The sequence below is a fragment of the Sceloporus occidentalis genome, unplaced genomic scaffold (assembly GCF_023333645.1).
Source record: "Sceloporus occidentalis isolate IW3139 unplaced genomic scaffold, rSceOcc1.0.p SCAF_182, whole genome shotgun sequence".
In the NCBI taxonomy this organism is placed as follows: Eukaryota; Metazoa; Chordata; class Lepidosauria; order Squamata; family Phrynosomatidae; genus Sceloporus; species Sceloporus occidentalis.
Genome location: NW_028317162.1, coordinates 1,642,887 through 1,669,586, shown reverse-complemented (window position 1 = coordinate 1,669,586; position 26,700 = coordinate 1,642,887). Strand labels below are relative to the sequence as shown.

General features: G+C 46.2%; 4 protein-coding genes across 5 annotated transcripts; 2 read left to right on the top strand and 2 right to left on the bottom strand.

The window, feature by feature from the left end:
- Window positions 1–1,832: 1,832 nt before the first annotated feature.
- LOC149278750 (hepatocyte growth factor-regulated tyrosine kinase substrate-like) lies at window positions 1,833–8,769 on the bottom strand. Of its 2 annotated transcripts, none has more exons than XM_089501788.1 (21): window positions 8,733–8,769; window positions 8,263–8,347; window positions 7,753–7,828; window positions 7,367–7,459; window positions 6,414–6,537; window positions 6,101–6,153; window positions 5,916–5,984; window positions 5,671–5,795; window positions 5,353–5,431; window positions 4,996–5,094; window positions 4,707–4,802; window positions 4,588–4,626; window positions 4,336–4,479; window positions 3,988–4,201; window positions 3,656–3,828; window positions 3,179–3,319; window positions 2,917–3,097; window positions 2,705–2,832; window positions 2,331–2,441; window positions 2,060–2,177; window positions 1,833–1,921 (listed from the first exon to the last, which is right to left on the bottom strand). In XM_089501788.1, exons 1-21 carry the CDS (start codon window positions 8,767–8,769, stop codon window positions 1,833–1,835), a joined length of 2,274 nt encoding a protein of 757 aa, XP_089357914.1. The 2 variants fall into 2 exon arrangements, with proteins under 2 accessions (XP_089357914.1, XP_089357916.1); XM_089501790.1 differs by having other exon boundaries at window positions 1,833–1,934; window positions 2,082–2,177.
- A 265-nt stretch (window positions 8,770–9,034) lies between these two features.
- On the top strand, window positions 9,035–10,585 carry LOC149278749 (ADP-ribosylation factor-like protein 16). The gene is made up of 5 exons (XM_089501819.1): window positions 9,035–9,109; window positions 9,594–9,647; window positions 9,729–9,845; window positions 10,078–10,193; window positions 10,414–10,585. The coding sequence occupies exons 1-5, from the start codon at window positions 9,035–9,037 to the stop codon at window positions 10,583–10,585; spliced, it is 534 nt and encodes a 177-aa protein (XP_089357945.1).
- Window positions 10,586–11,443: 858 nt separating this feature from the next.
- On the bottom strand, window positions 11,444–17,715 carry LOC149278748 (transmembrane channel-like protein 6). Its single transcript, XM_089501817.1, has 18 exons — window positions 17,685–17,715; window positions 17,300–17,446; window positions 16,871–16,976; window positions 16,646–16,724; window positions 16,278–16,532; window positions 15,537–15,727; window positions 15,239–15,383; window positions 14,440–14,595; window positions 14,098–14,270; window positions 13,899–13,980; window positions 13,611–13,708; window positions 13,430–13,525; window positions 12,985–13,060; window positions 12,465–12,598; window positions 12,202–12,378; window positions 12,027–12,105; window positions 11,674–11,799; window positions 11,444–11,470 (listed from the first exon to the last, which is right to left on the bottom strand). The coding sequence occupies exons 1-18, from the start codon at window positions 17,701–17,703 to the stop codon at window positions 11,444–11,446; spliced, it is 2,166 nt and encodes a 721-aa protein (XP_089357943.1). The 5' UTR covers window positions 17,704–17,715.
- Window positions 17,716–19,933: 2,218 nt separating this feature from the next.
- LOC149278747 (transmembrane channel-like protein 8) lies at window positions 19,934–26,700 on the top strand. Its single transcript, XM_089501816.1, has 13 exons — window positions 19,934–19,984; window positions 21,121–21,177; window positions 21,548–21,655; window positions 23,261–23,400; window positions 23,712–23,892; window positions 24,258–24,409; window positions 24,613–24,733; window positions 25,011–25,108; window positions 25,331–25,514; window positions 25,813–25,943; window positions 26,036–26,194; window positions 26,413–26,491; window positions 26,596–26,700. The coding sequence occupies exons 1-13, from the start codon at window positions 19,934–19,936 to the stop codon at window positions 26,698–26,700; spliced, it is 1,566 nt and encodes a 521-aa protein (XP_089357942.1).

Below are 26,700 nucleotides of genomic sequence, written 5' to 3'. Positions count from 1 at the left end.
AACACATGGAGTCCTCCACACTGTGACCTACCCAGGATGCACCGCGACACCAGTGCAACAAGGACAACTTTATAAAGCAAGCAATGCACAGCTTAGGAGTCGCTCGGGAGTGACGTCAGCAAGCTCCCCTGCGCGCAGCGCCGCCATGTTTCTGGTGGAAAAAGTGAACAGATCCGGTACGGGAGCGAGTCTGTACTGTTAGCGACACTTTTAAAGGAACAATCTGTTTATTTTTTAATGAAAAATGAATTTTTAAATAACATATCCAGAGTCTGTTTCCGTACACCTTTTGGCTAAAATATTTTTTAATATGTAAATTCCCATATTTTCAGAATCAAAATGAGTTTAATTGCCTTCTGTCATCCCACGAAAGCCAATCAGCTTCCTCCAAAGGGTAGTAGTGTCACTCCTCCGAACAGGAAGTTGCTGCTCGACTGCTCCTACGGCCTACGCAACGTGGGTTCTGCTGGCTTCATACGATTGCTTACAAAATTGTATTTGGGTTTGTAAGAGATCTGCTTCAGACGTTTATTTATCTCCATAAAGTTATTTAAACTCAGACTAACCGGATTTAGATCCAGATCCACGGCGTGGCGGCCCAATCTGCTCATCATTGTCCCACGCGCAGACCTAGACCCAGATACACCTTGGAGACTCCTACCCTGAACATATGGCATGACATTCATCCATGTAATGGGCCAAAAGTATCATATTTAAATAACCGTACAGATGGGAGACGTCATTTCATTATTGTTTATTATTTCACTAATAAGTATCGGGGCACTAAGCCATAGATTAATACAAACAGCTGTGCATCCCTCGCATACAGACTGCGACCGTTCACATCGTACAATCACAAAAAGCCAGCAACAACGCAAAGGGGGCGATTGGACCGGAGTGGGGGCCGAGTCCACTGAATCGTTCGAGTTAACCCTTCCCTGCCATCGCACCAGGAAGCCAAAGCCGCATTCCAGAGTTTTTATATTACGGGCATTACGCAAGACAGAGAATATACCGGGGGTAGACATTTAACCCCTAATGAAAGAAATCAAAGTTTTTTTCAGGTGGTCTAAGAAAGTTAGAGGTTAGATAAGGAAAACCAAAACGTATACAGCGTGCTTGCAGATATACGGCACGGTATGCAAATTCCATATCAGTTAATTTGCATACAAGGCAGCAATGCCGGTGTCAGGGACAGAATTACTTTCTCTCTCCTGCGCTGTAATTTTAGCAGCTATGCTTTACATACACCCAGTTTTGATGTGCGTCCTTTCAAAAGAAGATTGTAAAAGGAGACTCAACATTTTAGAGCCAAGCGTCTGGTTTAGGAATATATTCACGGAGACAGATTATTGGGGGATATGCGACAGGATCCATTTTTTTTCTCCAGTAGGAGTCGGGCTACGTCCCGTCATTCATGGAAACGAGACCAATCTACACGTCCTATACACAAGATGCTGCCTATAAGGCCATCTAGGACCTCAGCGATGGGAACCGCAGCTCTACAGCAGCAGTTAAAGAGCGAAGGATGGTATTAATTGATAAGACGATTGCTCGTGGCTCGTCTCTCCACATAGACATCAAGAAGCATTAGGATCTGTGAGGCGTGTATTAATACAGCTTATGCTAAAAACAACCCCAATGGGCGGACTGGGTGCGTGGTGAACGGTTTTTATACTACGTCAGCACCGTGCGCTAGAACGGGATCGGGTCGTCTCAGGCAGCGGTCACATCGATGTAGTGTATTGCCGGGGCAGGTTACATGCTACACATACTGGGGAAGGGAAAGCGGCAGACAAGGATAGTCGAGCTGGACATGTTGAAAGGGACGGTCAATCAAAGGAGATTAGCTGGGCTTCACTGCTGCCGGGCCCGTGCTGTCCGGGTGCCGGCGGCTGCTGCGGAGGTTGCTGCTGGCCGGCTCCTACTGGCATCTAGAAGAAGAAGAAGAAGAAGAAGAAGAAGAAGAAAGACAGTCACTAGAGACTCGTGCCTTATGTTCCAGTAGCCCTGCCTAATGCATAGTAAAAAAAAAAACAGGTAAAGGTACAGCCCGAGCACAGACCTCCGCCAACACCTACCGGCTGGTACATGGGCTGTTGCCCTCCAAGGAAGGGTTGCTGGGAGGGCATGTTGCTTAGAGCGGGGTCTTGGCCAGGAAGCGTGGACATGAGGTTCTGAAAAAGAGAATCATGGCAAAGATGTAAGGACCTGCAGCATTATATGGAGTCCAAATAAATAAACAGGGAACGTGGCTCTGGATGCCAATAACGTAGAGAAAGAGGAGAAAAAAAAAAAATGGTGAAGCGGTAAACCATTACTTTTCCTACCTGCATATTGTACGGCGGGTAATTCATGGAGACATTCTGAGCTCCCATGTAACCCATGTTTGCTGCTGGAGGATTCTGGGTCATTGGCGGGAGGCTCTGGGAGGCCGCATTCTAAAGGACACAAAAGCATAACCATGGAGGTCAAAATATGAATTCAATGAAACTCAAAATACCGTCCATCATCTTACCACTACCTGCTCCCACGTGAAGAGAGTCTAGATATGGATCCCTGTTTCAAAGGGCCCTAAAATGTAACCCAACCCTCCAGTTTTCTGATGTTAAATGCAAAAAAAAAAACCCCAAGATGCAAATAAATCAACTACCCCTTCCCACAAGTAAGCTTCTGCTTCCCTGGCCGCCCTGCTCACACTCACCTGATAGGGCTGTGTTGGCGTGGGCTGATAAGTGGTGTAGGCAGGGTTGGTAGTTGGCACCTGCTGCCCCTGCTGAGCTGAGGGTGCGGAGCTTGCTGGATACATGTAGGCATTCACCATACCGGGATCTACGGCAGAAAGTTAACTTTAGCACCTCATTAGCCATTAACTCACAGGTCAAGCCCCAGATGGCGTAGCCACGCAGTTCTCACCTGTGCCGGCCACCTGCATGGGCGGGTAGGGCGCAGAGGTTGCCTGTCCAGGCTGGCTCATATAAACACCATGCATGGGGGACCCCTCCACTGAGCCGGATGGGCTGAACGTGCCAGGGTAGGCATTGGGGCCAGAGGGCTGGTACATAACTCCCCCAGAAGATGGCGGCAGCGACTGTAGCTGAAAGAGAGGTGCACTTAGCGATCTGGCGCTTGCTAGAGATCATTGGACACGTTCAATAGTCGTAAGACCCGTTAATACCTGCGCATACGGCAGGGAGAAGGCCGGCATCTGGGCTCGCATCTGGATGGTCTGCTTGTGCTGCTCCAGGCGGAGCTGTCTCTCCTTCTCTTGCTCCTGCAGGCGCTGGATGGCGAGCTGGCGCTGCATTTCAAGGTATTCCTGCAAACGCAAAGACTCGGTTCAGATGGGCAGCAAACATATCAGCCGGAAGTCAAACAGCACTGAAGAAACGGAGACCCCCTAGCTATATTTAAAAGAATACCCCATCACACTTTGTAATACACCCGGCTCCCAAAGGCATGCCTCGTTAAATGGGCAGCCTTTAAATCTTACATGCCACATGTAAGAAGCTGGACATAAAATGCTCTACCAGATGGATGAAGCAACAGATTGCACCTGTGCTGCATGTTGCCCTTATCCTGCATGACTGTGCCGCCATGCGCATGTACGCTGCACCACCAACGCATGTCACGTAGTGTCGCCGCAAACTGTTACCTGCTTCTTCTGTCGCATTATTTCCAGTTTTTGTGCCAGCTGGATCTGCCGCTGTCTCTCTGCCTCCTCTGCCGCGCGGCGCAACTTCTCCCGGTGCTCGTCACGCAGGGCATTCAGCGCTCCCCTCGCATCTCTGATCTGGGCCAGCTTGTCCTGCAGACCCTCGTAGTACACTGTGGGGCAGGACGAAGGTTACAAAATGAAGTTAAAGCGCCCACATCGAGCATAAAGCTCTTGGCACAGAAGCCTGTAGCATGCGCAACAACACATCATTTATACAATTCTGACAGTAGTAAAAACGCAGTCCTCTTGCCCGTGAACGAGATACGTACAGCGCCTTTCGTCCAGTTGGTTGAGCAGCTCCAGGAGCTGGGGGTGCATGTTGTTAATGGACTGGAAGAGGGACAGGACAGCGGAGTCGTTGGTGATGCTTCTGCCGCGCATGTGGTTGCTTTTCATGCGGTTCACAAAGGTGGTGACGGCATTCTGCAAGGCTTTCAGGAACTGCTCGTGATTCTCCTCCGATTCTCCGTTCTGGTACTGCTGCTGAAAGACACGGGGAAAGGTCAGCCCCGGCTTCGCTTACAGGGTGGTGGATACACGGGATGCCTTTCCAGCAGTGTGCGTCCCCATGTAGACAAAGCTGCTACACTAAAACAAATTCCCTACCCCACTCTTACCTCCATCACATTAACCATGCTTGTTGGCACCTCACTGGGCTGGACAACCGGCTCTGCCACTGGGATGGGTGCGGACGGAGTGGGGCTCTTTCGCACTTCTTCTTGCTTCTTCTCCCAATAGTTTCGATTTAGGTAACGGGCGAGCTATGTTTGAATTGCGAGACAGATAAATCATTGTAAAGACGGTGAAACGCGAGCAAAAGCGCAAATGCCGCAAAAACGTACACTTTTTTTTTTTTTTTTTCTCCTTACCTCTGGGTCAATTTCTTCAGCAAGGGGAGCAGAAGAATTCTGGGGAGAAAAAGAAAGAGCATTGGAGACTTTTGGATATCGGAGAAGCCCTTTCCAGATACGTCACAAGAGTTACTTACTACAACAGACGTGTAGAGCGTACTGGCCGGAGGGGCCGAAGAGGTAACAGGGGCAGGATCTGCCTTTGGATATATGCCATAGGTGTTCTTTTGCCTCTGAAAAGAAACAGGCTACAAAAAATAAGTAAAAAAAAAAAAAAAAAAAGAAGCCTTCCACAATCTCACATTGCCCACAACATAGAAGTCAAGTCCTGAACACATCCCAGTGTCTTATACGGGCGATGGTCCTTTGCCACCACTGACCCCGTGCCGGTACCTGCCCATAGTAACGGTAGTGAGTTATACTCACCATTCTCTCCTTTTCCTCGGCCTCAGACTGAGACAATGCAATTGCCAGCTGCAGCTCCTCTTCCTCTTGTAGGGCAGTCTCGTCCCGCTTGGGAGGCATCTATAGAAAAACAAAATAAGGTAAAGCGAGGACCGGCCACCCAAAAAAACCTAGCCTCATAACCTTGACTGAGAAGGAAATATTAGCCGATTTACAATCATCACATCTACAAATACATTATAAAAGCCTTTGGGAATGGAGTGGGTGATAACATATGGTGGACAGGCTGAGATCTGCTTTGTAATACACAGCCTCGTCTTACCTTTCCCCAAAAAGTCATATCTAATATGTTTTCTGACGCAGGTCCTTGTAACTCACCTGTGACTGCTGTGAAAGAGGGCTGGTAAGATACTCGGGAGGCAGTTCTGCAGTCGTGGCGGGTTTGCCTTCGCCCTTCCTGCAACACAAGATCCAATGAACAGGATTAGCGAGAACGTTTCACGGGACACGGCAGGCGAGAGAAGGAGCAGGGAGACGGGGCAAAGGCTTCGGGTGCGATAGACAGCAGGAAGACTCATAGAGAAGTTCACGAGAAGAATAGCGTGAAGTAACAAATTATGCAGTCTGGTAACCTCATCGGCAAGTGCATAGCAGACGCTCACTCAGATACTGGACCCGCCGCACGCTGGCACTCACTTGTTGAGCTGCTCATAGCAGGGCTCGCAAACACGAACTTCCTTCTCAATGCCAAACTTTGGGATGGTCGAACACTTGGAGGAACATTTCCCGCAGAAGATCTGTCCGCAGGCCCGGCAATGGTGCTGTAAAAAAGGGACGGGAAGGAGAAGTTGAGGAACACAGCACTTGGCCCCATGAATGTAAATGGAAGAGTGAAGCAGCAGAAAAGCCAATGACCCAGAAATATAAAGACCCCGACCTACCTTACGGGTCACCACCCCAAACTGGACACGGCACCTGTGGCACTCCTCGGCATCCACCCAGTCCGGAGCCTGCGAATAAGAGACATTGCTTGTTTGCTTGTTTGAGCACAGGTACTCCATCCTTCGCTAGCTGCCAGGTTAACCTCTTATACCCATATAGTAACCAGAACCTATACCAGACCCACCCGTTCGGCCGCAAACATGGCATCGCTCTCCTTAAACTCAGGGAAGTTATGACCTGAAACATCGAAGAAAATAAGGTCAGCGTCACCGCGTGTTCCACAAAACCGGAAGTTACATGATGAGTGTGAAATAAGCCGTGATCAACATGGAAGGGAATAGAAGAAAACACAGGTAGAGAACAAAAAAGTGGAACTATAACAACATTCCGAAAAAGCCATAAAAAGGGCTATATGCTGCCCGCTTCACACACAAAAACTCAACACACCGTGCGGCTAATTATCTGTAAATACGAGTAACGTCGCCCACTTTACTTACCTTCCACTTTCATGATCTGGTACGTGTCCTGAACAACCTTATACTTGGGCTCGTTCCGAAACGCGTGGGCCCACGCCTGGATAAGGTACAGGATCTTGTTACGAACGTTGGGCTCCACCTGACGCTGAAGACAAAAAAAACAGAAGAGCCGTCACATGCTTACGTTCTAGGAAGGCACCGGCATCTTAACAAGCCGTTTCAGGAAGGGGAAAGAGAAGAGAACGTTTGAGTGAAGAAAGGACCTGTTTGGGTTTGAAGGAATTTGCCTAATCTTCATGTGTTAGGTGTCAGAGGGTATCATGAGCCCAGGAACTGTATGAATGACACAGCTCACCTGACTAACCAGGAAGTTGTGACACAAGGTCACATGACTCAGAAGCCCGCCCCCTATAAGGACTTTCCAACGAGGTTTACCACCCCCAGGAAACAAAATACAGACTCTGGGGGAAGGGTTTGCTCGGGACACACGGCTGGGGTGGACATAACCAATACTAAAGCAGATCTCCTAAAAGCAGAGCAATTTAGGAAAACTATCACAATGAAACGCTCTGGGCAGTTGATGAACCCCAACTCACACTTATCCCTTTGGCTACCCGGAGGACTGTGGGGATTGTAGTCAATCAACAAAATCTGGGAAACAAGCGTAACATCCATCAACTCTTCATCCCTGAGTTGGAGGCACATTCACTTTTCCACGGGTAACATTGGGTTAAAAAAAGGCTTAGCTCTTAATGGGGGGGGAATGCCCATGTTTTTGGTGGTGGCTGTAAAATCAGAGGCAGCGAATGGGATCCGAGAATACTTGGCAATCCCATAAAGCAATTCTAAGGAATAATTAAACTGTGAAAAACGCGCAGACGGCTGGATCGGTGTTTAGAATAGAAAACATAACAGAGTCCTTACGGCCCCCAGTTATAGGGAGAAGGTTTGGCAGTTTCCTATCCGTCGGTTACCTTCTGCAGTTCTTTCAGTTCCTCCATGGTTAGCTTGTTGGCCACCTCATCGTGCACGGTCTGCCCACAGTTCTTCACCACAGACTCCAGAACCTGCATGAAACAAGATGTGTTCTCAGCGATATAACACAGGAAGACCCTCTTCTCAGTTCTAATCATCAAAGCAACCCTAACGAGTTAGAAGGACAGTCAGCAGTTCCAGTAAATGAGACATAAGCCTGCTGGCCGGGACAGTCCGGGATCTGCTGGCGGCTATAAAAACCGTACCTTGCCTTCATAACAAACAGTGAAGTCAAGGAGCTGAAACATCTCTCCAGAGAGTTCTCCCTTTAGTGAATAGACCCATTTCTAACAGCGAGTCTCAAGCCACATTTCTGACATCTCACCTCCAGGGCAAACAGAGCCACGTGCGGGTTCTTGTCGTTGACTTTCTTCTTGATTGCATTCACAGCATACTTTGCTCTGAAACACAAGACACAGCCTCATCACACCTTTATAGTTTACCAACAGCTCGATGTCCTCCCCGGGCCCGTCCCTCACAATGATACACGATACACTATAGACCAGGGGTTCTCAAACTGCGGCCCTCCAGCTGCTGCAGGACTACATCTCCCATACTCCTCAGCCAGCCCCTTAGCTGAAGGAGCATTATGGGAGATGTAGTCCTGCAGCAGCTGGAGGGCTGCAGTTTGAGAACCCCTGCTATAGACCGTTAATACAGCTCGTTTATTTAATGTGATTTAATGCTTGATGAATCATAAACCGTCTCCGGCAGCGCGGCCAACAAAGATCCAGGAGGACATCTGTCTCAGAAGTTACACGCAGCGGAGTTTCCTTTAGCCGAGGTCATCGGTGCAAACAAAACTAACATCAACAGACGAAGAGGCAGCACTTACTGGGTGTCTCCCTGCCGGATCATGTCGCAGATCTGGATAATGGACTCCCAGTCGGTCTCCAGCAGGAGCTGACTGGTTGCTTTATCTACAAAAATGAAAGGGAGGAAACCATAATAGATCTCTTTTTGACCAAAATAAGAGAAGAGCGAACAGAGGCGAGAACAGAGGTCTCAGGGGTGGAAAAAAAAACAGGCCAGGCTGTGAGATTAAGATTACAGGTGTGGGGTTGGGGAGAAGTCTGGGAGGGAGAAGTTTTGGGGGGGGGGGGGGTATATAGGTTTTTGGGTGGGTGGTCTAGAGGTGGGGGCAAATGTCAGACTAGGGTGTGACGATCCAGTCCTGGGGGTAAATGTCTGGGAAGGTGGGCTTAGGTCAAGGAGTTATATGTCACTTCACCCCATGTCACGACCCATCTGGGGTTCCCTAATCCCAGGGGTAGCCCGGGACAGCCCATCATCCCCCGTCCTCACCGAGCAGCCTCTCAAACGCGCCGGCTCCTCTCCCCATCTCGATACCGGAGGCAATCGTGACACAGACACCGAAAACAAAGCTCCTCTTCCGCTTCCGTCAAAGCTGTCCGGAACCAGAGGGGCGGGGCTACTGGAGCCGGGAGTCTCCGGAAGTGAAAGGATGTCCACACTGCCAGCTCCTCTGCCCTTGGGCGGGGACTAGTGGTAACCATGGAGACGTAGGAGCTGTAAGGCGTACAGATGTGCACTTATACCCGGTGACGTGTAGAGGGACCCCTAGTCCCTGAGCGCTTTCACCCACCATGTGTCTGCTCCTGGGGGCCCCTGGGGTCGGGAAGACCTTGCTGATGAAGAGGCTTCAAAATATCCTTTTAGAAGTGGGGCATTTAATGGGGTATTTGGGTTATTGCATTTGACGCATGCATGCGCCAGGCTGCGGCGCTCCCTGTATTGCGGTGCGGAAGCAGCCATATGCCCAAAGCAGGGTATAAAATCCTACATTACGTCTCATGGTGTAAACGAAGCGTCGCTACCAATATATGTCACGTCACCTCCAGCTCTACCTACATCACACGTCACTGGTGTCATGTCACGCTTCACCACACAAACATACAATCTGCCAGCAGATTGGCCCCATTCGGCCCCCGTCTAGTCGCCCGTTTCTCCTGCTGTAAAGACTCAAACCTTAATCGGTCGTTGGTCTCGTCTTAGATTCAGGAGCCGTATGTCTGTCCCATGCATGTTTAATCCCCTCACTGTATTACCCTCTACCAGTTAAGTTTCGTTAAGGCCATCAGAACCTTATAAATACAGACCTTCCCGTCTTGACTTTGTGGATCTTTAACCTTTCTTCTACCAAAGCTGAGCTCTAAAGATTCAGAAGACATGATGGACGTGCCACCCACCCAGCCCACGGTAAGTCCTACGGAAACGGACCGCTCGGACACTCCTCGGGAACTTTTATGTCCTGGTGAAGCTCGTTGTGATTTGTTCTAGGTTGGCACTAACCTGACCGACCTTGCTGTCCACCGGACGAGGGTCACCGTGCGAGAGGTCGGTGGGTCGATGGGACCGATCTGGCACAGTTATTACAGGGACTGCAAACGTGTGATGGTGAGCGCGTGTTCAGGGACGGTCTTCTTATTTCTTGAGCAGTATCTCATACCTCCTGGCTTCTACTCACTTGGGACAGTGGGGGAAGGCTGATGCTTGGGAGGTAGAGCGTCACTCAAACTGGCAGCACTACTTCTCGGTTCAGGATGGAACCACCGTTAATAGGTGGCCTTTCTAGATCTCTTCTGTCCGTATTTATGAATGATATCTCGTTTTCTCCCTCTTTTTCTAGTTCGTAGTCGATGCTTCTAACCCAGTCCAGGTGTCCGCATCCTGTATCCAGCTCCTGTCTGTGCTTTCATCTGATCTTCTGGCCTCCGCGTCGGTGCTCGTCATGTTCAATAAGATGTAAGCATTTTCCTTAAGCTTAAATGGAACCGTCAATGGATTGATTGGCCATAAACCTTTTTTCCTGGGGTTAAAACCCTTTAAAGGGGAACACTATTACGTACCCCAACCACTTTCCACCACGTTGGAAGGCATGGAATAAGCTCCACTTTAATTGTGTGATGCTGGCTGTCAAATAATGTCCCCTATTGTCATTAAATATGCCTTCTCTTAATTGCAGGGACCTGCCGAGCTGTATGCCGCTCGTAGAACTTAAATCATTGTTCAGAATGGATGACATAATTTCCTGTGCCAAGCAACCAATCACCGTTCTGGAAATAAGTGCCCGCGATGGCACTGGATTGCAAGACATTCTACGGTGGCTGCAGTCCTCACGTGACCCAAAGACTTAAAAACAAAAAAAAACGTAAATCTGAGCTTAAAACTATTAATTTGCACTGAAAAATGTATTTGTCTAATAAAAGTTGGTTTGTGATCAATAAAAGCAGTGAAGAAACAATGTTGCAAATTGTAATACATTTATTAACAAATAAAGTTGCAAAGAATTGAAAGATGTAAAATGAATGGCTGATAGGGTGAAGGCATCCAGGTGCATGGCGGGGACATCGACGACGCTGTGAATAAAAATAAAAGAATATTCCAATCAGTCGATTCAGGACTATTTAAGGGTCCCGTTCGAAGGTTTGGGGTCAAACTGTCCTTGTTTTTGTCCATTAAAATAACAAGAGCTGGAAACGGCAAATCTTCATAGGCGTACAGAGGTCTCTTATCACTCTCATCACCCTTTATCACTCTCATCACTCCTGTGTTCCAATGGCACGTTGTGTTCGCTGATCCAAGTTTAAGTTAAAGTGGCTAATTGGTATTATAGCTAGAAATTTCCCTGTTTTCCATGAAAACAGCTCTGTGATCTAAAACTTCTGAACCGTAGTGTGTGTGCTCACATGGTCTCGATGAACTCACAGCCCCCCATGTGTGCAGACTTGTGTCTTTGGTGGCCGATGCCAAGGGCTATGCTGCCCTGGGGATGCGTGTAGACCTCATACATTTACAGGCTCCGGCTTACACATTCCAACAGTCGGCTCTGGGGCAAAAAAATCATTTTATTGGATAAATAGGGCAATACAAAAAGTGGTTCTCGGACGATCATACATCCTTTTGTCGTCTGTCTCTTATGACGCTATGAGCTCCCTTTAATCTTTGGCACATTTTTCTTTCGGCGTTGGACTAGCTGCTATAAAGAAGACGCATCAGGTCTTTCCCGAGGTAAAGTATTCCTGCAAATACACAAGAGAAACCAGATTATCCAATCGCAACGCTTAAAACGTCGCCATCTTGGAGGTGGCAATAAGATCAACCCCACTTTTTATCATATATCGTATGGTCATTTTTGCCCAAACCATTTTCTGCCTATGCCCACCCTACAAACATCGCCTTTAGTGCTTCTGGTGATGGTGTGGATGGACTATTGTATATTCACATAGTTCTCATCTATATCAAGAGTGGTCACCTTTGGCTGGCCTGGTAGGGGTTTCCGCTGGACGGCGCTCTTCTTTTGGTACACCGAATGAAGTCTTCTAATCAGAAATCGCTTGTCCTCACCTTCCTACAACCGTAAGGAGATGAAGAGCGTCAGACAGGAGGCAGGGCTCGGTTAGGACTGCCTAAAGGGCTCTTTGAGACCATTGGCATGTAGCATGCCATGTGTGCCAGAACTCAAAATGGCTGCTCTAGTGCCATAAGGAAAAGATGAAACCCACTCAGGGCTAGCACAACAGGGCAACCAATGAAACCAACTGCGCCTAGTGACTACGAAACTCAGGATATACTCACATTTGAAATCTGCTCCTTTAACAGTTTGATGATCTTCCTCTGCCCGTTTACTATCTGAATATGAAAGTAAATTACAACCCTGGAGAGAGCGGAAAAAAACACAACTTGAGTTAAAAAGCTTTGAGGATCGAAGCGTCCCTTTAATTATTTTAAATCCCCCCCCGGCGAGACTCACAGCAAGACTCCAGTCGCCAGGTAAATGAAGAAAGTATTTTCCCATAGGTAGTGATGGACCCAAGTGACCCAACTCAGCCGGGGGTCGGACTTTTCTAGTTCCCGGATATAAAACTTCCCAGCTTGGTACATGGTCCCGAGAAAGCGGAAAGGGCCGCAGGTGTCTGACGGCTTCACCCTACGGTAGACGACGAGGTTTTATACGGTAAAAAGATAGGGCTGCTGGAGAGGAAGAAAGGAGGACAGAAGGGCAGGGGGACTTACGACCACACGGTGTAGGAGAGGAACACAGCGGCACCGAGGAACGAGGGGAAACAGAGGAGCGTAAGGAAGGTGGTACTCATATGCGAGGCTCTCCATGGCTTCTTAGGGGAGCGACAGTTCCTCATCAAACTGGCCTGTAGAAGGTAAAGCACAGGCCATGGCTATGAGGCGGACACAGTAGGAACATGGTCTTACTTCTGTTAAACCAGAACCAGTACGGATATATTCTGCATGGAGTCACCTGTATTCAAGCAGGGAATTCAGCTGTGACATAGCAGGGAGAAAGGCACCAATTGAGACGCCCAGATACCATTAACCAGATAGAATAGAATATGAAGGAACGAGCTCTAGACTGTGTGACCTCCTGGGAATCTGCCCATCCAACCCTGCGTAAAGCCCTGAGTGTTTCCAGGGGGCAATTTTATATTTTTTAATGTTAATAAAACAATTAAATGTCAAGTTAAATACATAGGGTTTTAAGGCATTTCTTGAATGCATTTCATATCTTCATGCATCTCACCTTCTTAACGTAAAACAATAGCAACAGCTTCAAGGTCTGGACAACTGGGATGAGAGGACAAAAGAGCACGCCGAGCCTAAAACAGATCAGGAACAGGTGAGAAATTTTTTTTTACAAGAATCACAAGTCAGGCTTGGAGGAACCTTAAAGCGTTTTCTTACTGATGCCAAGATATGGTTTCCGTCTTTTATACCGTTTCACGTCAGTATTAATAAAAATGTTTTTCGCATTGGGGATGGGTTTGCGTTCTTCTAGATTAGCACAAAAAAGGAGATCTTTGAATCCTCTCGTTAAAGAGTTAAATCTCCAATCTTGACACAAACTGAGGGACCCAAACACAGGGGATGCATAGTCATAAACGTATGTTTTTGAAACCAAATCTAAAACACCGGAGGAGCCGTAATGTAGAGAAAAGTATAGGATGTTAGGAATATTAGAACCTCACCAGGCCAGGGTCTGCCCGTAGATAAGCTCCAGGACGTTCCTGGCGATGTCAAACTCGGTGCGGCACTTCTGTTTCCTTCTCTTTTCTAGAAATATCCTGCCATGGAGAAGAAGTTCAACTGATTTTGGTAGAATGCAGGAATGTGAATGTACGATGGCGCTGCGGGACGGGTGACACTTACCTCCATAGAAGCTCTCCAAAAAGAGTGTCCAGAAGAGTGAAGACCAGATCCATGATCACAAACCGGTATAACTCCTGTCCTACAAAGGTCTCCCAGCACTAGGGGGAAAGAGAGAAGGTAAGAGGGGGATTTGACAGCTTTAAGGAGGTCTTCTGGACAACGAGGTCCTCTGAAGTTGACTATGGTTGTCTTGCACCGACCAGGCGATGCATATGGAATCTGATGTTGATACATTGAGAACTTGTTAGATTTTGTAGTGTAACAAACCATTGGCAGCAGGTCATTTACCTTGTTCTCCAGATATTTCGTCTTTTGACTTAACCAGTGGTAGCAGAGGACCCCAAGGATAACAATCTTCAGCATGAGGTTCCTAGAGGAACCCGGGAAGGCGTTAAAGTTTGAAAACAGAGGCATTATATATTGAGCAGCAGATTAAAGGGTTCAAATCATGTCACGTTAACACAATGTGGTCCATTTAGGTCCATACCTGCAGATGGCCACATAGACCTCCAGCATAGGGGAATCCATCTTCTCCCAAAGCCCCAGCCCATGATACACATAGGGCAGTAGTAGATTAAATACAGATACTGCCAGGGGTAGCAGTAAAAGCATGGCCTCCACTTCTGACTCCATTCCTGTTTTAACTCGTACGCGGTGGTCCTGAGAGGAATAAAACCCTGCGTCAGATTTACAGTGTTCCCTCACCTATGGGTTTCCAACCCTTCCTGGTCACCCGGCTTCCTACCCTTATTTTAAGTTAAAACCCCAGTGTCGTCGCCAGCCGTCTTGACGGTGCCTTTTTTTTTTTTTTTTTTTGTGGTCTGCTCACCTTGTGTAAATGTTCTGATAGAACATAAACGGCCAGCGCTGACCCCAACCAGCTGACGACGCACAAAGACCAGGAAAGCACCGGCACACAGATGCTTTTAAGCTTCTTCCTGATGTAATCGGGGTGTCCGTCCTGCAGCTGATCGCACAGCATCTCCTGAAACAACAAAACGTCCGCCATTAACGGATCAGGACAATCCTGGAACATTATCTTATTGCCCTGATAGCATAATGCAGGGGTTCTCAAACTGCGGCCCTCCAGCTGCTGCAGGACTACATCTCCCATAATGCTCCTTCAGCTAAGGGGCTGGCTTAGGAGTATGGGAGATGTAGTCCTGCAGCAGCTGGAGGGCCGCAGTTTGAGAACCCCTGGCATAATGGACTTGTTGCAAAGTCAATTTTAAGTAAAAACATAATAAGTTCCTTTTAGTTAATTTCATTGCAGGGCTTACATGTTAAAAGAAACGTGGCGTATCCCTTTGTTGGATACAGGTAATCTACATGTGCCAAAATACTAGTAATATATGCAAAAACAGTTTAAAAAAAGAACCAACATGGATCGCATCTGGGTGTACCAAGATGGCGGCCTAAATAGGAAATGGGGAACACCTCAAACCATTCCAGGCCTAGGCTTTTTCTGTTTACTTCCTCCTTGAGGAGTTGTATCCTACCCATTTTGTTACGTAAAGTGGATATATATATAAAAACGATATATAGTTACAGTAATATTTTAACAAAAAAAAATCATAACAGATATATTCCATAACTCGTCATAGGAGCGTTCGGACTTTGTTCCTTACTTTGAGCTGCATGTGGATATTCTCTCGTTGTCTCTGCACAGAATGGATACGCATCACCTTAAAGTCCCAGGAACAGAAAACCTTAAGGGCCATAACCCCTGAGAAATATCCGACCCGGAAACTGTCGCCAAAAGAGCAAGACATCCTAAAGAAACAAAAATTAAAAAAAAAAAAGGAACCATGATTTATGATAGAGATGAATAAAGGATAGGAGAAAAGGAACTTTTGGAATCAAAGGAAACGGGTGTTAATTATGACAAAAGAGGGCAAAAAAAGATAGACATGACAATAATCGTACTGGTAAACCAGGATGATGCACGTGCTGAGGAAAGTGACCCCGATGGTGTAGAGGTAAGCCAGCGGCATGTGGTAGGGAAGCCAGGTTTTGGTGGTGGAGCACATGGAGGAATTATACGCAGGAGGACATCCATCATTCAAAGTGAGGTTGCTGTAGTATCCATAATACATAACTGTGCCAGAAAAATAACCCTGAGAAGGGACAGAACACAAATACATCAAAGATGTACACCAAAGATGGAAGGTGGCCATCATGTCATCATGAAGTCCCCAGGTAGCTCCTGGTGGCAGCTCGATACGTCAGGCTAATTTTGGACGCCAAACGGATATGACTCTCTAACGATTAGATCTTGCCCTCATACTCTTGGTAAACGTGACAGACAGACCAACGACATCCTGGCGGTCAAACAAAATCGCTAACAAACCCAGGAGAGAAAAGGTAGACTCAACCCTCACTCAAGTAAAACTCCTTGGCGGCTGAATTTGTCTCCCTTGAGTTGAACTAGTTGAAGGGGAGTTGTCAACGCATTTTACATCGTCCTCGGGATCTGAGTGAGCATGCCAAGAACTTTACTTCAGCTACGTGGTTCTCCCAATTTTCTCTTTGTTTTGTTGGGTAATTCTTGGACATAACCAACGTTTCTCAAACTTTGCGAATAAACCTTGGAGCCGCCATTTTACTCATGACCAGACGTTCTAGATCGAGACAAACAGTATATGTTATAAGAGAAGTCACGCTTACAGCTCCCGTGAGCAGCTCCAGACTGGTGAAAGTACGTGGATTGGTAGACACGCGTGGGTGCGCGGCCTGCGGTGTCACGACCAATAGGACGCACAGGAAACACATGAAGATATTGAATCCCAGAAGAGTTTTCAAGAAGAGAAAGTACGAGAGAACGCTGGAACCAAATCGCCCTCCGATCTGCTTGAGAGAATTGTGCCAAGGACGGAGGGCATACAGCCCTGAGAGACAGGACAACCAGCAGCGGTGACTAGCCTGGGGAGAAAAAACACCATAGGCACATGGTTTTAATATTCAATTAATTACTGTTACTTTGGGAGATGTCCGCCCTCGTTACGTTTCATTTCCCCAACATATCCATATCTCACCATGGCGATGCCGTCTCTTATTTGGCTGCAGCATGGGACCACGTTCCTTTGCCTCCACGTTCCTTCACTTGTCAACTGCCTGGGAGAGATAACAGCTAGGAGAAAGGGGGTATGGTAGAGGAAGCTATAGCTTGGGGGTATTTGGAAGGGCATTTAATTGTGGTACACGTACGGGGCGTGCTGGTAATTGTGAACGAAATGGTTCGCATGTGCCAGACTCCTCACCTTAACTGTCTCTTCACTTGAAGGCTTAGAGGAAAACTCTTTAGCAGGCGGGTTCTCTGGCTCCCTGGGGTTCTCTGAAGCTCAGACACCAGCAATCTCTGTTGTTCTGTTGGAAGAGGTACAAGCGGGGGGGGGGGGTCATACCTACAGTCTCTTGGGGGAGTAACAAAGGGGTCGGAGATCCATACCGAAAAAGGGATCTGTTATTCACAACATGGTTTTTCGAGTGGCGACTATGATAAAGTGGTCACGGCAGTAAGACCTGTCTACTTAAATTGTGATTTACTCCTAAGTCATAGTGACCTCATGCACGGAGACAGTTTAAAGCGCCGACTTAAAGGGATTTTATTTTTATTTATTATTTTCATGTCTTGTAAAGGCATTGAGTATTTAGGAGCCTAAATGAAGTCTATATACCCTATACCTTACCCTCTTCTCCATCTTCCACCTCCTCTCTGCATCGCACACTGGGCCTCGACCCATACTGCAAATTGTAGACGGACGGACGTTTCTTCGACCGTCTCTTTATCATGGTTCGATTATAATACTCGGAAAGCATCGTCCCCTTACATCGTCCTGTAGATGAGAACACAACAGAAACGGGGCTCATTTATAATTGGGTCATCTGACGTGACAACCGGACTTCCAGTTCAGTGATCTTCTGAGCAGAGGCATTGTCCTGCCCATGACCGTTAAATAAATATCTGCGGTTAAATTGAGAATTCTACCAGAATTGTATCTGCCAGTCCAAGCATCTAGGAAATAAAGCGGCACATGCTGGAGACCAGCCATTATAGATATACGTTAGAATTACCAATTGTCCGGCTTGGCATGTCCGCTAGGATTTTCAAGGTGGCCAAGTGATGATCATCTTGGGTGTGACGTGCGTTCCCTGTGAGAACAAATGACAGCATGACAAACATACCATCAGCAGGATAACAGAATCCCAGTGTCTGCCACACAACACGATAACTACACATGCAACACAAAGATGATGTACGGAGGACCACTCAAACCAGAGGAGATTAGGGTCCATCCAGCCCTGCAGATTCTCCAGTTCTCCCACCAACCATTTTCTTTCATCTCAACTAAGAATTTAGAAGCCCCAAGTTCCTGCCAACCTTGCAAATCCCTGAGCTCAACACAAACCCAACAATGAACTCAGCAGGATGGACATCTCATTGCCAAGACTGTGATAGTCACCAGGTTCTCTTTATCTTCCATGACACAGAAAAACCTTATCCTTTCTCACTGAGCCTCTCGTAGTAGATCGACGAAGCGAACATACTGATGGCTTTGGCAGAACCTTGTTTCCAGTTTGGGGAAAGCTTTTATCCTTTTAGATAAATGGGTTTTTAGATGGAGCGATTTCTACCTACCCTTTCTGGAGGACACTAAACATCTAACATCTTTAGACATGATCTAAGAAGATTCCAAGATCTCCTTCTGGTTCTTCGCCTCCACCACCATCGTCTTGCTATCTTTTTGGGTTGCTCAAGACACCGTTCCCTGTTTAATTATGAATCATTCTAAGGCCAACAGTAAATGGGGCAGCTTGCGGCTCCAGAGGGTAGAACCTAAGGAGCTGCCCAAGGAGAGACAGCACACTGCGTGCAGCAAGTACCTGTTTGATTAATTGGTTGAAGTTCGAAGTCTCTCCCGCGTTCTACATCTCGAATAACACTGCAGAAGGAGTCGTGCACATCAAATTCATCACAGGGGCTGCTGAGAGACAAAAGGGGAACCACGTAAGTAACGCCTGAGGGTCCAATCGCACACGCATCCCACCATCAAGTATACAACGTAGAACAAGGAACAACTCTAGGTGTTTAGGGGGTCTAAAAAAACATTTAAGGGTCCCCTAACTTTTACATGAGTTATCTAAAGGATAATTATACATAAAATGTGGAACTCAATACCTACAACAATAGGATTCTAAGAGGAAGACGTCTATCACCTGAAGCCAACAGGGTCCCAAGCAATGGCTTAATGTGTTGGCATGAAACACTGGATTATAGTGCAGCCCTGGGCACGGTGAGGAAGCGAACGCACAACGACGCGGTCAGGAACGCAAAATCACATGGACAATAGAAATCAAAGACCGTGAACAATCAGTTCAAAAGTTTGGGGTCACTCAGCTGTTTTTATGGAAAACAAAGAGATTTCTGGCTGTAACATAATTACAAAAGGGTTTTCTGAGGATTAATTAACCTTTTAAGATCAGCGAACACAACGTGCCATTGGAACACAGGAGTGATGGGAGTGATAAAGGGCCATTGTAACACAGGAGTGATGGGAGTGATAAAGGGCCACTGGAACACAGGAGTGATGGGAGTGATAAAGGGCCATTGGAACACAGGAGTGATGGGAGTGATAAAGGGCCATTGGAACACAGGAGTGATGGGAGTGATAAAGGGCCATTGGAACACAGGAGTGATGGGAGTGATAAAGGGCCATTGGAACACAGGAGTGATGGGAGCGATAAAGGGCCATTGGAACACAGGAGTGATGGGAGTGATAAAGGGCCATTGGAACACAGGAGTGATGGGAGTGATAAAGGGCCATTGGAACACAGGAGTGATGGGAGTGATAAAGGGCCATTGGAACACAGGAGTGATGGGAGCGATAAAGGGCCTCTGTACTTCTATGAAGAGATTCCATTAAAAATCAGCCGTTTCCAGTTTCCAATAGTCATTTACATAAATTTCTAACATTCTAACGCGGGTTGCAGCACAATCAGTAACACAATCGCTGGGTAAATAAAGCAGCGCTTTGGGCAATAAAAATCAAAAATATATGTATATATATACTGCTACATATTTGGAAACCGGGAAATCGCTTACCTGCTCTCGTCCTGGACCTCGGGGATATCCAGCAGGAAACCGACGGACATGGTGACACCGCGCCGGGTCTGTGCGGAGATGCTCCTACCTTGGGGGACATTAAAAAAGTGAGAGTTAAAGGGACAGAAGAAACACTAGAGGCAGACAAAAAAAGTTAGTTTCAGGGCAAATAACAAAGTAGCGACAAGTATCAATGAATGACACGCATCCCCGTGTATAGATGTACCTGTCCGCCGGGCTCTCTCACACCATCGCCAGCACTTTGTACAGGGTATGGATCAAACACAAATCCTGCTTCTGTGTATTAGCACTACAAGTGCCCCCTATGCACCCCTCCCACTTTGGTTTGTTCCACAGCCCCAGGGATCTTGTTTCTGACTCTACCATATCAGCATAAAAGGGCGGGGGTGCCCAAGAGGCAAGTTTGTGATCACGTGACCCTTCAGTCACTCCCATTCAACCTGTCCGGGCAAAGAGTCGCTGACACACTCAGACGTGTGTGTGCGAGCCGAGCGAAGGAAGTGACTCACCCCGAGAGTGTAACACACAAACACGCACTATACACAGCCACTGATACAAATTGTAACATTGTTACTTCCATGCAGTCTTCTGCAGCCCCACCAATGAAGAATGCATATTAAAGTATATACGTAAACTTTGTGCTTCGTCCAATCACATCCCCTCGATCTTAGGACCCCGGGGGACCGGAAAAGAGGCAAATGTGTATGGAGGGATTCTGCATCTGCAAGGGGGACACCATGGGCATTTAAAGGGACCTCTCCGCTATCGTATGCATTACATAGTGGCTGAAGTGTCCCTTTAAATCAGTGATTTCACACAAACTCCCCATTTTAAGTATGCATCATACAGGGCCACTCAATCCATTCCTTAGATCTTACACCAACAGAACAAGACTCTCAAGGGGTCCGTTCTCTCTAGGCTGCTCTGATTCAAAGAATTTGGAGCACAGACTGGATGTAACGTGGTTTATGACATCACTGCCCCCAATACTGACTTCATCCACCTTTTCTTCATCCAATGTATCATGGGTATTGGGTCATTTTTCTAGACATAACCTTTTTTTTTTTTGCTTGGTCCCCGTGGACAATAAAGTCTTACCCTTAGTCTTGTCTAACCCTTGATTGTTGGCTGGCGCTTAGGTTTGGATGGCAGATCCTGTTTCAGGCATCAGTTACGTGGTTGAGTGTCTTCCTCCATGTCTGATGGGGTCAGATCCTGGGGGTCCTTTCCCCCGTCCTTCGTCCTGTGTAAGAAGACACACACAGCAGAGCGGGGAAGCTGCCTCTGTTTACTTCACTTGTGGTTTCCTGTTCATGCAACAACTTTGCATCTCAGTTTCCGCATCTCAACCTCGTTTAACTCCCTCTCCTCCTTTATTGTCTAAAGAATCTTCTCAAAACAGGAGGACACCGTACCGGGAAACCCACCGACCAGGAGACGCAAGTCAGCGGGGGTAAGAGGAGTATTTGTTATTGTGGTCATTCCAAAACCTTAGAGACACCTGAAGCTGCAAGAAGTGTCCTCCTACTGTTTAGAATGAGCGTCTCATCCAAAATGTATCAACCTACAGAAGAAAAATAACTAATAACAATAATATATTAGGGAGGTAACAAAGCATCATGAAAATTACTTTAACCCTTTTATCAATGAATTCTTCTTCTTCTTTTTTTTTGCATATGTCCTTCAGAAGGCCATTACGGGACTTGTTCCTCAGAAGCGGAGGAGATACGTGGTTTTGGACTCTTGTCGTAGACCGAACAGCAGAACTGAAGCTTTTTTATTGTCAGTGAAAATACCTTCCTGGTATTTGTAGGAATGCGTCCAGCAGAATGAGGGGAACTCTGCAAAGATGGAGATCAAAGGCCAAACACGACGACCTCCGACACCATCCGGTATCAATGCAGGAGAAGCGGAGGCTGAGGTGACGGCATCCAGTAGAACGCCTGTTCCATCCAATGCCGTTCTCCTCCCAAATTAAATCCAGATTTTATGTTGTGTACACCGTAATAAATACCCTACAACCTCATTCGATGATGTCATGATACAATTTGGGTGGTTATTTTTTTTTATAAAGTGCAAATTTCAAGAAAAAATTCTTATCACCATAGCAACTAATGAAAAGGACTGCACCCTTCCTTTTGTTGATATGGCAACCCCAAAATTGTGATTGAGTGATCGATCTGTTACAGGGAAGGGATGCAGATTAAGAACCCCAGCAGGACTTCTTGGGGATCGTTTGGACGACGCGTGAATCTCAGACTCGCGAGGGACAAAGGACTTCAAATCCTGACGGCTTGCAAACTGTGGGAGAGAACGCTGATCGAGATAAGTGGTAAGAGCCACTCCACTCAATACGCCACTCCACGACCCCACACCTTGCCACGCTACCACTCTCTATTTACCAAGGCTTTGTGGTGCCATAAGTACCATAAATTTTTTTGCCATTTTTTATCCATATGTGGATTAAGATTCCCCTTTTTTGTGTTCCCCCCCCCAAAAATAATAATTATGAATGCTAGTATGTAAAATACTTTAATATTTTAATATTTTTAATGCGTCTAGGCTCCAGAGGTTATAATTGTTATATGTAGTGCTAGTGCAATGGAATGCAAGGGCATTATTATTATTTTTTTAAAGTTTACATTTAAAAAAAAAAAAAATTGTTTTTTTTAATGAAATATAAAAAAAATTAGAAATAAAATAAATAAAAAATATGGAAAGAGATCCCTTTATGGATGGCTCATGCATCTTATGTTTCCAAGTGATGTCACAATGACATCACAGAGCTCATTGTATTGTTTATTTAATTTTTATTTTTTTGTCATTTTTATATATATTTTAAAAAAAAAACACTGTTTTTTTCATATTTTTAAAAAACTTTTTTTTCCCTTTGGGGGAAGTGGTGGGTAACCTATGACATTTCATTTCCCATCATGCTCCGCAGGGAGGTTCGGCTCCGGCATCTGCTCCTATTTCTCGTTCCTGCGTTCCTTGATCTTTTTGAACTTCGCTTCCCTTATTTTTAATTGTGGGTTTCTCGTTATCCCAACCCTCTCCTTCACCGAAACCGGAGTCAACCACTCAACCTCGGGTAAGAGGTATCAATGTAGCTTAATACAGAGCATCAATTGAATATATGGGACAGGTTCCTACCAAAGCTGATCTTAAACTGACTACAGGGGGCGGGGGCTTGTAGAGACAAAATGGATGCCTACATGTAAGTGTCCAATGAGATTGTTACAAACATTTTTTTGTCCTGTTTAGTAGATGGACCCTGTGAAAACTCTCTCTCTACTTACCAAACATCACCGGAGGGCACCTTATTTAATATTTTTACAGGAGAAGTGAGTCCTCGTCCTTTTGTATTTTCCTATTTCTATCTCTTTTCTGCTTAATGATTTCTTTTCCAAGAGAGACACCTGTCCACCCATATGTTCATAAAATGATAAAAAAAAAATAATATACATAGAATAACCGCACTCACGCGTCAGTAAGTGTCACTCATTAAGTTCTCCATCTATTGCAGGGTGTACTAAAGAACTCATTGCTATTCTACGGGCATTATACCGACAGAACGGCAGATGGGTCTTTGTTTAATATCCGCCTGGTGTACGTTCTCCTCCCTCTCATCTATCTGCTGGCCTGCGGAGTTTGTCTTTTACGCTGGTAAGATCCCGCTAAAAGTGGGCGCTTTTGCTGAGATCCACCTTTGTTTCGTTCCATATTGAAAGTCTAATCTTGAACCTTTAAAGGAGCTTAAATGCTTCCATATAAAAGCAAAATAAACTAATATTGGGTTGCTTCTTTACACATTATTTTTATATGTATTTATTCCTTTTTTGAGAGTGACCCAACGGCCTGTCTAGATGCCTTCACTTACACAAGGGAGGCATCTCGACTGACCTCTGGGTCCAACTCGAGTGTGCCAGTGGTGGACAATGTGCATGTTCTACCCACAGAATTTTCTTTGCTCGCAGTTCAACCACAAGTCTAACTCTGAGCTCTTTCAGGACCGTGCAGGGAATTACAAAGAGGAGGGTGAGGACCCGAGATTACACGACCCGTATCAGCGCAAAAGTGTTTTCAGGATGGGACTTTTGCGCCAGAGAAGAAGACATGTCCACCCTGAAACAGCAGAGCCTGAGCAACGACATCAAGGTCTGCATAGGGGTTTGAGGAGGCGTGTATTGAAGGAGCTTTGTTGTCACTTCTGGTTTGCATCTTTGTGTCTTTGGTGTCTAACTGTGTTTCCTACCCTTAGTCTCACCTGGCAGAGGAGCTCTGGATATTGGACATGGAGGGACAAACTGTTTGTACAAGAGTCCGTGTCATTGTCGCACGTGTGCTGATTAACTTTATGATCTTAGCGCTACTGGGTGGCGCGTTTTACTCCATTCATCTGGCAACTGGGATATCACAAGACTATCAGGAGGTAGTAGGACCCCAAAACCCCCAAGCCTTGACTTAAATGATGGTCTGGCCTACTATGACTAATGACCTAAAACTCATGCTTTATCCTTCAGAAAGAAGTGGCTCCTGCTCTCGGATTAATAATTCAATATCTTGTCCCTATTGTCATCACCTTGGTCCTTCTTATCCTGCCGCCCATCTTTATGTTACTAGTGAAGTTTGAGGGTCACTCACCCAGTGCAGAGATTACCCTGACCCTGATAAGGTAAGAAATAAGGTCTACTGCACCAGTCTTTGAAAAGGGACTGTTTTCTGAAGCAAGAAGCCTGATGATTTGCTTTCCACTCCCTATCTAAGTTCTATTTATGAATCTTTCCATGTGCCATGAAACCCATCAGGTCACACGAACCCCATGTCATTTTATTTTGTCCTACTTGATTACCCAGTCATTTATTCTTCTGCCTTTAGGTGCGTCTTCCTCAGACTGGGGACACTGGCCATATTCTTCTTTTCCTTGGCCCAGAAGATCCTGTGTCTCGGGAGCTCAGAGTCATCTTGCGAGACATGCGGCTACAATACAAACTTCCAGGTGACAAACAATTTGCTTTTGAATCTCCTGTGTCTGTGGGGGGTAACACTTTGACTGGTTATGGTATACGTGGTCTGCCTCTAGGTTATCATAACACTATTTATGTACTTACATTTTACATTTAAGGTTTTTCAGACCTGAACTCGCAGATAATTAGTTATGGGTGGACACGTTTCCCACTTGTGGCTGCAGACCGATTATCGTGTCTTCCACCCATTCCTATCCCTTAGTCGATACACACTTACAGGAGGCTAATATTCCTTTATTTGCCTCCTAGTGCTGGGAGACGTCGGTGGGACAAGAGTTCTATAAACTTTCCGTATTTCATTTCTTGAATGTGCTTGTGGACTTCCTTCTACTGCAAATGCCACGAAGGTAAGGACACTGGTCGCTCATCTTATATAGGGACTTCATTGGGTGGGGGGGGGATAACCAGATGATTTCATGGGTTCAGCAATTAGAACATCAGGGGCCTTTTCTATCTGTATAAAATGAATTTTGATAACATGGCACATTTGCTAATGAAAGGCCAGGAACCTTGACTCTCTACGCATGTTCTCTGTTAAACCTCCACATGGTTACTCTTGTCTTCATCAGGATTTTGGTAACCAGGTTGAAATGGCGTGTGGTCCTTTGGCTGGGCAAGGAGAAGTTTCAGCTTCCCCAGAACGTGCTGGACACTGTCTACGGACAGACCCTGATGTGGGGAGGTCTCTTCTATGCCCCACTCCTACCTTTGTTGAACATTGTCTTCCTCTTCATCACCTTCTATATCAAAAAGGTTGGAGATACTGTTGGCATCTTTGGGTATTAGGGAACGCATAGCCAAAGGGCGGACATCAATGTCCTAATGAAAGGAGGATGGAGATGTGAAATCCTGGGAATAATACCATAACAATCGTAGAAAATGATGTTTCCGTAGCTTAAAAAAGGGATTTTCCATTGTTAGTTTACTATTTTGCTATACTGTCCCTTCAAGCTCATAGGCAACCCTGTTTAGGGGCCATTTCTACTATGTTCTTGGACATACGGTTCCATCAGGTCCATTAATACCGTAATTTGGTCCTGTTTTCTCACAGTTCTCGCTCTACCGATTGTGTGATCCTTCCCATAAATTCTTCCGTGAATCCACCTCCCGGATCCTGTTTTATTTTGTGTTGTTTTTGGGACTTCTGACCACTTTTCTACCCTTGATCTATATGGTGACAAGGTGAGGAGGGGTACGGTGGGCACAACAAATAAATGGCTTGTAAACTGTGTGAAACCTCAAGAATCTGTCACTTAAACTGGATTCTTTGGCAGCGTCCGTCCGTCTCGATCCTGTGGCCTCTTCACCGACCACAGCACCGCGTGGGAGGTTGTCCACAACAGCACCATGTCGATACTGCCGCCTATGGCCATCACAACGCTGAGCCACCTTACATCAGATCTTCTCCCAAAATCTTTACTGATCATCCTCAGGTAATCAGGTCGTTAATGCAGAAGACTTTACCATAGTAGAAACCCTCAAAAACATATCTATGTCTTATACCTTATCCGCGCTCATCTTCACCTCATGACATCAGAGTTGGGTTAGTAATTAAGTGGTGTAACGAGTATGTCTCTTTTTGGGTATGTAGGGTACCCAAAGGTGGCCGTAGGGAGGTTAGAATTTTTAAGTGGTTTTTCCTCTTTTGTAGTATAACGCTCACCTCGTACGTCTCCCGTGTACGGCAGCATGAAGAGATCATCGAAGACCTGAAGATTCATTTGGCTCACGTAAGTTCCAGTGGGGCATTGGGAGACTTTGATAGGGCAGCAGGGTATTTAATCTACTGGATCATTATTTCCACCTCTGCGATTTTCTTTTTTGTGTTTTGTAGCAAATACAAGACAAAGAGTTTCTGGTTAGAAAATTGAGAGAGGGGGACACCCTCGGCGGACAGGAGTTGGACAACCACGCAGAAGACCACCGTGGGCTCAACTGA

What these genes read in the sequence shown, in the direction of transcription:
- LOC149278750 (XM_089501788.1), bottom strand. Translation starts at nt 8,769, where the DNA reads ATGGGGAGAGGAGCCGGCGCGTTTGAGAGGCTGCTCG. An exon ending in CTCTTTCACAGCAGTCACAG is followed by an intron (nt 5,095 to 5,352) that starts GTGAGTTACAAG and finishes GTTTTTCTATAG; the next exon opens with ATGCCTCCCAAGCGGGACGA. An exon ending in AGGTGTTGGCGGAGGTCTGT is followed by an intron (nt 1,922 to 2,059) that starts GCTCGGGCTGTA and finishes TGCCAGTAGGAG; the next exon opens with CCGGCCAGCAGCAACCTCCG.
- LOC149278749 (XM_089501819.1), top strand. Translation starts at nt 9,035, where the DNA reads ATGTGTCTGCTCCTGGGGGCCCCTGGGGTCGGGAAGACCTTGCTGATG. An exon ending in TTCAAAATATCCTTTTAGAA is followed by an intron (nt 9,110 to 9,593) that starts GTGGGGCATTTA and finishes CTTCTACCAAAG; the next exon opens with CTGAGCTCTAAAGATTCAGA. An exon ending in TGCCACCCACCCAGCCCACG is followed by an intron (nt 9,648 to 9,728) that starts GTAAGTCCTACG and finishes GATTTGTTCTAG; the next exon opens with GTTGGCACTAACCTGACCGA.
- LOC149278748 (XM_089501817.1), bottom strand. An exon ending in TAAGAGACGGCATCGCCATG is followed by an intron (nt 16,533 to 16,645) that starts GTGAGATATGGA and finishes TTTTCTCCCCAG; the next exon opens with GCTAGTCACCGCTGCTGGTT. An exon ending in TATTGTTTTACGTTAAGAAG is followed by an intron (nt 12,599 to 12,984) that starts GTGAGATGCATG and finishes TACCTTCTACAG; the next exon opens with GCCAGTTTGATGAGGAACTG.
- LOC149278747 (XM_089501816.1), top strand. Translation starts at nt 19,934, where the DNA reads ATGTACCTGTCCGCCGGGCTCTCTCACACCATCGCCAGCACTTTGTAC. An exon ending in CCACCGACCAGGAGACGCAA is followed by an intron (nt 21,178 to 21,547) that starts GTCAGCGGGGGT and finishes TGGTATTTGTAG; the next exon opens with GAATGCGTCCAGCAGAATGA. An exon ending in TTGATCTATATGGTGACAAG is followed by an intron (nt 25,944 to 26,035) that starts GTGAGGAGGGGT and finishes ATTCTTTGGCAG; the next exon opens with CGTCCGTCCGTCTCGATCCT.